Source organism: Amblyomma americanum, chromosome 10, assembly GCF_052857255.1.
Source record: "Amblyomma americanum isolate KBUSLIRL-KWMA chromosome 10, ASM5285725v1, whole genome shotgun sequence".
Lineage (NCBI taxonomy): Eukaryota > Metazoa > Arthropoda > Arachnida > Ixodida > Ixodidae > Amblyomma > Amblyomma americanum.
This window is the reverse complement of record NC_135506.1, coordinates 28,701,824-28,713,215: the sequence shown is the minus strand read 5'-3', so window position 1 is coordinate 28,713,215 and position 11,392 is coordinate 28,701,824. Positions and strand designations below refer to the sequence as shown.

Genomic DNA, 11,392 nt, shown 5'->3' with positions numbered 1-11,392 from the left:
TGGTGCACTCGAGAGCTCTATAGATGTAGTTTGTATCTCGTTGGTAAAACGCTCGAAGACAGTTTATAATGTTCACAACCCCACCACTTTACTACCTAAATTGTCGGAATGATCATTTCATGATTGGTGAAGCTCAAAATTACAATAAAAACTTATTGATTTGATTTTGAAATTCTTAAGTAATTACGAGTGGTCTTGTTGCCTCTAAATACGTTAACAATTATTAAATAGATCACCATAGTGTTATTAAATATTTGGGCATTTTTCGGTACTGAGCACATAAGGTATTGAGGTATGGGCGACCTTCAACATCGTTGGCTCATGCAGTTTTTAAAAGCCAGTGGAGCCCTGGAATGAGGACCACAACCACAAGCATCAAGACACATTTCTCTGATTTTATTAACGTTTGCCTACCTATGAAGTTTTTTAAGTGTGTAAGTCAGCGTTACGGTTTAAAATATCCAACATGCAACTAAGCGCTCAAAACGTACCCTATGCGAGAACAGACTCGCAGTATACGTCGGACACTGTACAGCCCCATTTCAATCCGATGGACTCCCAGTCACAAAATAAAGTATGCGCAGATTCTAAATTATGACAGACGCGCACCAGATTCGCGCCGTTCCACATTAGGTGCTCGTAACTTGGCCGCGTAAGAGGGTGTATTCGTGCAGGCATATGCTACATTAGGTACCACTGCGCTGCTGGCGATATAGAAACAGATGAGACAATAACGAATGACAGACTCCGCCAGTGATATAGTCATCCGCACGAATACCTATTTCTCCGTGTCATTGACAAGTGAAAGAGTACTTGAAAATTGAAAATTGGTTTAGGGGGAAAGGAAATGTCGCAGTATCTGTCTCACATATCGACGGACACCTGAACCGCGCCGTAAGGGAAGGGATAAAGGAGGAAGTGCAAGAAAGGAAGAAAGAGGTGCCGTAGTGGAGGGCACCGGAATAATTTCGGCCACCTGGGGATCTTCAACGTTCACTGACATCGCATAGCACACTGGCGCCTCTGCGTTTCGCCTCCATCGAGACGCAGAGGTTCGTAATTTGTTCCCGAAGCTGAGCAGCCTTTGTTTAGAATAGCTGCTCCTCGGTGCGTCACCTGCCTAAAGCTGACAATTTTTCTCCGGTAGCGGTAAAAGGAAAGGAACCAGTTGGACCGACGCTCAAAGAACGTTATTCTATTTCTTGGCCTTTAAACATGTCTCTAGGCGCCAAGCGGGGCTATTCCACTTGCGGCACATTTCGCGCATTGGCATCTGTATTGGCTAGGTTCGAGCGCATAATTCCACATTTTTTATCTGGAATCACGTCGTATATGTAGAAATTTTTAAAATTGCTTTCGCCTACGATGTTGGCTGCCGTTCATTCCGCCTTATCATATTGTGTACTGAAGTCCAAAAAGATAGGCCAATTGGTTAAGGATAGTTTTCAAATAATTTTTTACCTGCCTGCTTTCAAGGGATTGATGTCCGCAGCGCAAAACAGTCCAACTGCAGAGACCAATTTGTCGTATATATCATGCCTTGCTAAAACAAAATTCTACAGATTAAAAAAAAAACACCCGCTTTGTATTCGTGTGTGAGCAATAAAGCTCAACTGGGTTTCATAATCACATGAAATTTAGCCCATTGTCCTTACTCCTGCAAGTTTATCATCGTGAGCCCCTTCAACACAATGTTATCAGGGGTTTTCCGACTACCATATAGCCGTTCACTGACAGGTGCACTCCAGTGTTCGGCTCACATTGCGTTGCATGAAGCAAGTCTGTTGTCGCTGTCGCGGGTGTTGAAAGGTATGTGCAGTACTTCATTTTCTCTTTGCTACTGAGCAACCCTGTTTCTTCAATGTGTTCCGAAAGGGGAGTGAGACTGGCGGCCTCATGGCTGCGCACGGGTAGATGTTGATTTGTTCTAAATCCGTGATTTCAAATATATCGGGTACTTGTAAAATAATATTACATGATTGCGGAGGGAAATGTACAGTATAAATAACTGTCATTAATATAAACCCGCGATGCGTTTCCTCTCTCATGCTTACTTTCGTTTAAGGCTGCATTTATCTACTTCCATTGAAAGCGATATAGCTTTACGTTGAATTTACAATTAACAAAGCCGTTGTGGGTTGAATGAGCACATCGCAAGTCATCCTGACGAGGAAAAGGAAATGATGCTGGAGGCAATCTTATCATTAATACGCTTCGCTTGGCCTCCAAATGTGGAAAGCGAACAATAGTTCGCGCATTAACGCACCCGTAAAGGAGATAGTGAAATAGATTACGACTTAGCAGTTTCCCTTTTTTATTTTGACGGAGATGGGTGGTTCCCACCGAGACAATGAAGGTGAGTTCTTGCGTTGTTTTTGTTTGCCTTACTGAGCAGGCACATGTCGACATGGGATTGGCCAGGGTTAAGTCAGGGGGGGGGGGGGCAAGAGAAGAGGGTTTAACGCTCTGATGCTTATTGAAAACTGTTCGCCGGCTTGTCTTGAACCTCCTCTTCTACCAGTTCTCTAAATTCCTCTGGTTAAACGTTCTCTAATATACGCCTCGGCTGCTTTTAATCTAATTGGTTTTTTTGGGGAAAGGAAATGGCGCAGTATCTGTCTCATATATCGTTGGACACCTGAACCGCGCCGTAAGGGAAGGGATAAAGGAGGGAGTGAAAGAAGAGGAAGAGAGAGGTGCCGTAGTGGAGGGCTCCGGAATAATTTCGACCACCTGGGGATCTTTAACGTGCACTGACATCGCACAGCACACGGGCGCCTTAGCGTTTTTCCTCCATAAAAACGCAGCCGCCGCGGTCGGGTTCGAGCCCGGGAACTCCGGATCAGTAGTCGAGCGCCCTAACCACTGAGCCACCGCGGCGGGGCTCCTACCTCCTACCTCGTATACGTTCTTTGTTTACTCACGATCGCAGTACTTAATTATACTTTGTTGGAGTCACCGCCTTCAGCCCAGCCACGTCCACCGCAGCAGGACAAAGCTGCCTCCGCTGATACCCACTTGGCCCTGCTCTTTTCTAGATGAGACCATTGTGCCGGGCCAAGCTTTTTAATTCCGTCTGCCACCTGACTCTACCGCCCGGCGCTACAACCCCCTTCCCTTGGGTTCGTCTCTTAGGTTGCGGTATATGCGGTTCCCCGTCCCAAAAGTTTGGCATTGTATACGAGACGCCACAATGAAGTGCCCCGGAATAACTTAAGCAACTTGTGGTTCTTTAACTTGCATCTACATCGCGCAGCACAACAGCTGCTTTCATCTCACTTCCATCAATCCGTTAACAAGCCTATTTTGATGAATGAAAATTACCAAAGTGACCGTCCTTTGGGATTATTATGTACTTCAAAAAGGTCAGTTGGTAGCAAGTTAATTCTGTGCCATATCTCAAATCATGTACCGTATTGCGCTTTGTTTCTTTGGCATTGAAGAATTTAGTAAACATGTTGTTCCCCCCTGTTGTTAACAATAAAAGATCGCCGCTTATTACAGCAACTCGAATGCTACTGCTGTGCAGAGGGATTCGTAGCAACAAAAATGTACGCCTATAATATGTCTTCTTGCAGGGGAAAAAAGAAGGCGGACATGGGTCGGCGGTTGCAGATTGCAAATGCGCTTCTCTGCCTGTTGATGAATGTAGCGTCACTGGAGATTGACACGGCGGACGGCGGCTACAAGAATCTTCTGATTGCTATCCACAAGGACGTCCCTTACAACGAGTCTATCGTCACGAACCTCAAGGTGGGAGACGAAGTAGTAATTACCGCTTGAACTTTTTCGCATAGTTCGTGGACCGGAAGTGTGGATCATTTCGCGCGCTTTCTATAACACTGGGGGACTCATAAAGCGGTTAAGAGCAGCAGAATTCGGGCATTTAATAGGCGGACATTGAGGAACTATGTGAGGCGCGTCCTCACTGCGGCATCGTCCCGGTAGTAATATGTCGTATTCGAAAAAGTAGCATTGATGCTGCTAATTTAGAAAAGTGTGCCGGGGGGTGCACGCACTGGTGTGTATGAAGTCTACTGTCATGTGATGTATGAGTACTCCTCGCTGCCGTACTTACTCCCTAAAAAAGGCAGAAGAGTGTGGGAAGTTTTTTTCTTGTGACCGTTTTCTTTGACAGCCATCGTAGGAACCTAAATAATAGTAATAATAATAATAATAATAATAATAATAATAATAATAATAATAATAATAATAATAATAATAATAATAATAATAATAATAATAATAATAATAATAATAATAATAATAATAATAATAATAATAATAATAATAATTATAATAATAATAATAATAATTGGTTTTTGTGGAAAGGAAATGGCGCAGTATCTCTCATATATCGTTGGACACCCGAACCGCGCCGTAAGGGAAGAGATAAAGGAGGGAGTGAAAGGAGAAAGGAAGGAAGAGGTGCCGTAGTGGAGGCCTCCGGAACAATTTCGACCACCTGGGGATCTTTAACGTGCACTGACACCGCACAGCACACGGGAGCCTTAGCGTTTTGCTTCCATAAAAACGCAGCCGCCGCGGTCGGGTTCGAACCCGGGAACTTCGGATCAGTGGCCGAGCGCCCTAACCACTGAACCACCGCGGCAGGACCATAAACACAACACCAAAAAAAGGACCCTAAATGCAACACCATTTTTTTCGTGAGCGCCAACTACTACTGAACACATCTTGCTTTCAAAGCGCACGAAAGAGGGAAACAGCGAACTAGAATGATTAAAACCTTGTGCTGCCACAATACTTACGGGCAAAGATTATTAGAATTCAATGAAGTTTTAATCTGGAATGGCATTCCTAATGAGGTTAAAACAGAACCAAATTTTGTACAATCCCTCAAAATGTTCCTGCTGAATATGTGAAGTATATGGTATGAATTTTTACTTTTTGTTTCGAAGAGAAATATGTTTTTTGTGAGCGTTTTGTTTGTATTCCTGTATTTTTTCTCCGCAAATCTCATAACGTTCTAATTTTCATTTTAGGAATAGAAATGTTCGTTTCCGCGTGCTGCAAATATGTTGTATTGTATTGTGTTGGACCCGAAACTAGCCCCTGGCTATGGGTCCAGTTATTATTCTACATATTGAATTGTGCTCAGTTTCATTTTCAAATAAAAAAAAAACAGGAGCTGCTGCAGTCTTCCTCCGAGTTCCTGCACCGTGCCACCAATGGGCGCGTGTATTTCAAGCACGTGACCATCCACTTGCCCAACACGTGGCCTAAGAGGAGCAGCGCCCAACCGCTGTCCTCCAGCTCCTTCGACAGGAGTGACGTCCGCGTCGAACTTCCAGGATCTGTTCACGAAGACCGGCCCTTCACGAAACAAGCAAGGCCCTGCGGCCAACCTGGGGACTTCATACAAATACCCCCCGCATTCCTGGCTGAGCTCAAAGGTTCCACTGCCTCGAAGTATATAAATCCAGGTAGGCTCGTGTCGCTGTAATCAGCCGCAACATTTCCTTCAAAACATCATATAAGCCTATACCATGCCTTCCGAATGAACTGGTAGTTGTTAGAGGCTCTCTAGCGAGTCACATACCACAGGCGTCAGCAGTATATATGACGTAGGCGTCAGAGCCACCATAGGCGCGTAAAAGTTGACATTCGGCTAACTACGTTTCAGTGTCGGAATGCCAGCTTGGCCTATGGGTAGCAATTATAAAGGTTGTCGAAAAGGTTCCGAGTTTCGTCCTAAGCCTCTGCTTTTCGCTCTTATCAGTCTCTGTAATTGGTGACACGGTCAGGAGAGTTGACAGGTGCCTAATAAGTTCCAAATAAGAATGTCACGCTTCACAAAATATGCGATGTCTGACTGATTTTAAAAGATATTGTAAAAGAGAGTGAATTTTTAGCAATATGAGGGGAGACGTTGTTCAGCTTGTCCTCCTCAGCTACAGTAAATCTACTCTCATCGGCATAGCGCTGCCATCTTGCGACGTATCCCTATTTCGGGGTTGCTAATTTCGGCGCTGCTCTCAAGAAGGCTTCGCATCTCTTGTCCAATTCACACCAGAAGATCACTCACTTTTTCGCCCACGTCCACGCCTGAAATGCAGGTCGCCTGGATAGCAACCCTAGTCCAAGCATACCGTAAAGCTAACAATGAAACAATGACCACCCCTATATGTTTAAAACACTGCTTTGTTTACATTGTCTTGAGTAGCGGATACAGCATACATGACTTCGCTGGTTTGGCAATAGGGTATCCGCATCATTTAGGTTTGTTTGCAGTTGGCCTTAATTTTCTGTCAATTAAAGGTATCCGCGCCGAATGGCCTACAGCGGCGATCAAATGGTCTCGTAGGTGACGAAAAGGCAGGCCGGAAATAAGTTGTCTGCTACATGAGGCTGGAGTGTTCGTTAAAGCGTTTAGATTATCGTGTTGGTACTGGCTTCCTAAATTATCAGGTACTGCAGCCAGATGCAACTCAAGAACGAAGTGGCAGATGCGTCACAAAGGAGGCCCTCCAGCTAACGGCGTTAGGCGTAAAGTCTGTTTCTATCGTTGTCAGCGTCGTGGACGAGGCAGCAACAAACATGTCGCCCGTTTTGCGAATGTAGACTACGTCAAGTGCGACATCTTGCTTTCATTTTGCTGCCCTTCCAGCCTGTCCCACTGCCCTATGGTATTGTGTGCCGTCAGCGTGTCTGCTATTTCGCTAGTAATCATGCATTTATTAGGCAGGAACTTGCGCCGCAATGGGTGCGCATAATCGGTAATCGCACTTAAAGGCTTTTTAGGCACAGAATATATTACCATGGACTTTTATTGTATTTCTCGTCCTCCCTACTATATACTGTGGTCTCCCGCGAAGAAGAGAATAAAACTTTTCAGTAAAATTACTGAGAAGGAGTATTTCTCGAGCATATTGAAAAGTTCGGCGCAAAAAAATAAATTAACGATGTTGATAAAAAGTGTATAGACCATTACAACGAGGCGGAAATTCATTGACTTAACTTCTTGCCCGCACAGTAAATTGGAGTACTTTATGACTTCATTGCATGGAGAATATATACAGCCTTTTTCATTTTACTGCAGTCAATTGAGTAATAGCGTCCGACATGCCAAAAATACTGCTTGTCGTAGGGATACTTATGAATTATCTATCTGGGGTGGCGTATGAGGTCAAGTGAAAAAATTTGGGAGGCACAATGTCAGCGTTGTCAAATGATACCGTTTGAACAGGCGCCTCTGCGTTTTGGCCTGTTCATATTTTCGCATATCGCAATTCGTAGAACACTAAAGTACTGAATTATGGTTGCAGCGAACTCGAAGTCCAACTAAAAGTTATGCCATTATTTATTTATCATCAATTCATAGCTGATTCCGAAACTAAATTAGTGATTTTTTTTATCACGTCTTGTTCTCAGCGTACGTTTTCGTGCACGAGTGGGCCCACTACCGGTACGGCGTGTTCGACGAGTACGGCAGTCAAGACGACGACACCTACCCTCTGACTTACTGTGTCGATGGCAAGGTGAGAATGATGAATGTTAAGTTCCATGATCAAGATATAAAGATATGAGCAGCGAAGCAAATGCAGAGGTTCACTGTCTACATTTTGCGCGGTTTCTGCCGTTATGTGGTAGCCACTCCCTTGAATTTCAGTTCTGACTAGAGCAGTTTACTCTAGAGCATTTCAAAGCAGAGCAGACTAGAGCAGACTTCATCAGAATACAGCACTCTGTCTGGTCTACAGTTCTGATTTGAGTAGTAACATTAAGAGAGGATTTCAGATGAACTGCCATCAGTTGATGAGAACACTTTTCTAGCGCGTTGAAGGCAAAAAAGGAGATGCCTCTTTGGCGCTATCGATAACTCACTGTGTACTGATCATAGGCAGCGCCAGCGTGTTTTTGATTTATAAAGTGGCTACAGTTCATGGCTGGATTTCGGTAAGGATTACCGTTGCTAGTAAGGTGCAATAGCTCCGTTAAGGCAGTATCGAGCAAAAATAGAAGAGTTGGTACAAAACACTGACAAAAAAGAACACATGAAATGAAGCTGACGTTTGCCCAATTGCCCGAAACTAAGTAAAATGACCACTTATGTTTATTAACAAGTGCCACAAATGTGGTCACAAACCACCCATTATCTGAGGAAGTAGTCAATGGGTTTAAAAAGCAGTGAGTTTTCAGGGCACTTATAATGAAGTAGTCATAAAATATGAATGCTTTTCATCGACGACTTTATGCAGATGTGCTACTAAGCATTCAGGTAAATAGATGCAAATAAATAAACCAATGATTCTCGTATCAAGGCTAGAGGGCAAATCTGAAGGTGAAAATACTATTCCCGCGCCAGGTTTAGGTTACCCCAGCTGGAGTCTGTAGCTGCTATAATAACGCCACAGTGACTCTAAATACCTCCCTACGGTCTCGTTCAATTGCACAATTAGAGGCACTAGCTTGAAATCGGGGAGGCGAATAGCTATGAGCAAATCTCTACAAGTGAAATTCTATAAAATAGACTCCGCTATGAATGCATTCCGTTATGAATTTATTAATGTATTACAGAATTGACTCCGCTATGAGTCTTCAGTGTAAGCTCATGCAACATTGCCTCCTACCAAGGAGGAACTTTTCTTCAGCTACGGCGTATATATGAAAGCTGTATCCATTCTGGCTGTACGGCTGTGCAAGCGTGAGTGGTAATGCTTATTTATTCCTTGATTTAAAATCTACTAAATCTTGATGGAATTTGCATATTCATTATATTAATAGCCAGTGGCAAAAACTGTGCAGTGCAGTTGCTAAAAAAGAAATGAAGTGCATTGGCTAAGTATTTAACAATAACCTTTTGTTGATTAGGAGATTGATGCCGAGATCTATCCGCTCACTTTACGAGCGCCTGGTCACTTAACGTACTAGCAAAGGCTGCTTTCCTATTTTAGCAGTCACTAGTGCTTACCACTCGTGAAAACCGAATTTTCAAAACCTATTATGCCGCTCGGCCTAGAACCGATTTTCGAAAAAGGGGGGGGGGGGGGGGGGGATGGGCAGTAAGTAAACGGGCAACACTTCGGTAAACATTCACTTCATCTTGGTGAATAGTGTGTCACTCGAGCGTGCGGGCAGACAATTTTGTGCGCACTATTGCCACTCGTTCTGTGCTTTTGTCTTCGCCTTTCCCACCACAATGCCCGAAAGCACTGCTTCGTCGCGAAGCAATACCGTACTACGGTTCACGTCTCCGAAAATGCGCACATTGCCGAGTATGTGCCTCACATACAAACGCAAGAGTCGAAGAAATGAAGATGTCCTTGTTCGATTGCGGCACTTGACTTCGCCAACACGACCTACGTAGCTTCCATTGTGTACGTCCCACATTCATCATCCAAGCTACTTAATTAGCCGGACCAATGTCACCCTCAGTGTTTACGCTCCTACTCGCTATACAGTATATTCAACATATCTACTATTGCGCCTAAATACATTAGCCAGCCTGATATTTAAGGCCCCGAAAATAATCTCTCATTAATGTGTGCAATTTCTGCGCATAGTGTTACTGCGGATGTCGTTGCTTTCTAAAAGTAAAAGAAGAGACTTTATTGCTTAATTATGTTAATAGTGTGTTATCAAATAACGTATTTTATTACGTGCTGAGTCTTGCTTTCAGAATTCATTTGTCTCTATTACTGATACGTCTATTGAAAGTATAGCCACTCTTTTTGTGCTCATTTTTTATTTATTCTTCACTGCCAAGCGACAGCAGCTTTTCTGTATAGGCCTATGAATCGTATATTATTTGTTGTCCACCCTCCCAATAGTGGCATCGGTCGCGGTTGGTTTTAGATAATACATAAAATAAACAACAGACCAGGTGACCTCATAGATACCTTAATAATATGGGTCCTACACTGAGAAATTGCAAAAGAACTCTTCGCTCCCCCATTCCCTTAAACTATAGCGATCAACCACACGCTTATTCCTTCATCTTATAATCGCAATTTCGGTGAAGAGCAGTTTTAAAACGATGCTTGCCCCTCGTTTTTCTTCGTCCTGCTTCCAGGTCAGGCTCAATTCTTGCTCAAAAAACATCCGCTTCGTAGCAATGACAGCCAACGGGGAAAGGTGCACACATTTGAAAGATAACTGCCAATTCGTCAAGAACTGCACAGTGAAAATATTCGCGCCCAGGAGGGACGTGATTGAGTCTTCTATCATGTTCATGCCGTACCAGAGCAATGTAAGTTCTCCACTGATAAGCTTCTTACTTGCGTGTTTATGCCTTAACCTGTTTTATTACAGCTGAGCTAGTCGTTCTGCAATGTTTCGTTATTCAAATCTGCATAGTCATTTCCGCTTCAACCATGTTTGCAACTGGTGCACCTTCGTGCGATGCACTTCTGAACTAAGCGCACTGCAGCGAATGACCATTTTATGCGTAATGAACGTTATATTTTCCAGAAATTGTAAGCTGAGAAAAACGCAATTAGAAGAATGACTTCTTGTCCCGTCGTGCGATGGCAGTGCCTTGGGTGCACGCCTACTTTTACAAGCCCAGCATTCGCAGGGAAAAATTCTGAAAATTGAAAAATTGTAAGACATTGCTATAGAAATATTGAAGGTTATGGTCCAATATTCTTGTATGTACCAAAATCTTTGCTTTAAACTGTTTCCACCGATCCCATCGAAAAGTTGAGACAGCCTTTGATGGATGCATGGATGCATGGATGAAATTTTTCTTTAAATAGAGCTCGCAGCCTTAGGCAACCTAGAGTGCCCAAGTTACGCTGCAACTGTTTCACTGCAAGCCTAAAAGCTGCCGCCGTTAGCCGCATAGGCTCGTACGACCGCGAGACCACATTATGAAGGATTAGAGCCACGAATTCAGCTGATAACATTCCTTGCTTAACGGCATAGTTTTTCGCCGGTCATTCCTCGTGACGCCATAATAATTATTTTTCAGATCAGTCAGTTTTGTGACTCCAGCAAAGGAAATCGTCAGCACAACCAGTTCGCTCCCAACAAGCACAATAGGATTTGTAACGGGAAGTCCACGTGGGATGTCATCATCGAGAACGAAGACTTCCAGAAGTGCGTTCATTCCATCATCTCGCTATAGGACCAGAAGGACGCGTTTCCCAACTTGTCTCACAGCTAGAACGTGTTTTTATTCTTTTGTTATGCGACAGTGCGTACAATCACAGTCTTTCGAATTAGTTGTAGTCTGCACGCGAGAAAAGCACGCGTCTGGCCAGCGTTCAGATCACAAAAAAACGTCATATGGGTGCTAAAACTGCTCAATGGCAGGTGTACCACGGCGCTACCCTCAAGAACGCCCACTCATAAGTTAAGGAGACCTGGCGGAAGATATCTTCAAAACAGTTGCTGATGGCCAATTCTTAGTGCCCGGAGCGTCACCATG

The 11,392-nt window shown here is 43.8% G+C and overlaps 1 protein-coding gene across 1 annotated transcript in view; it reads left to right on the top strand.

The window, feature by feature from the left end:
* The first annotated feature begins 1,674 nt into the window (after positions 1–1,674).
* The window catches only part of LOC144107310 (calcium-activated chloride channel regulator 1-like), a 37,210-nt gene continuing 27,492 nt past the window's right edge, over positions 1,675–11,392 (top strand). The window contains exons 1-6 of the mRNA XM_077640303.1: positions 1,675–1,809; positions 3,579–3,753; positions 5,147–5,444; positions 7,393–7,499; positions 10,034–10,210; positions 10,934–11,061. Of these exons, the coding sequence (XP_077496429.1) occupies positions 3,598–3,753; positions 5,147–5,444; positions 7,393–7,499; positions 10,034–10,210; positions 10,934–11,061 (866 nt within the window). The 5' untranslated portion in view covers positions 1,675–1,809; positions 3,579–3,597. The remainder of the gene's footprint in view (positions 1,810–3,578; positions 3,754–5,146; positions 5,445–7,392; positions 7,500–10,033; positions 10,211–10,933; positions 11,062–11,392) is intronic.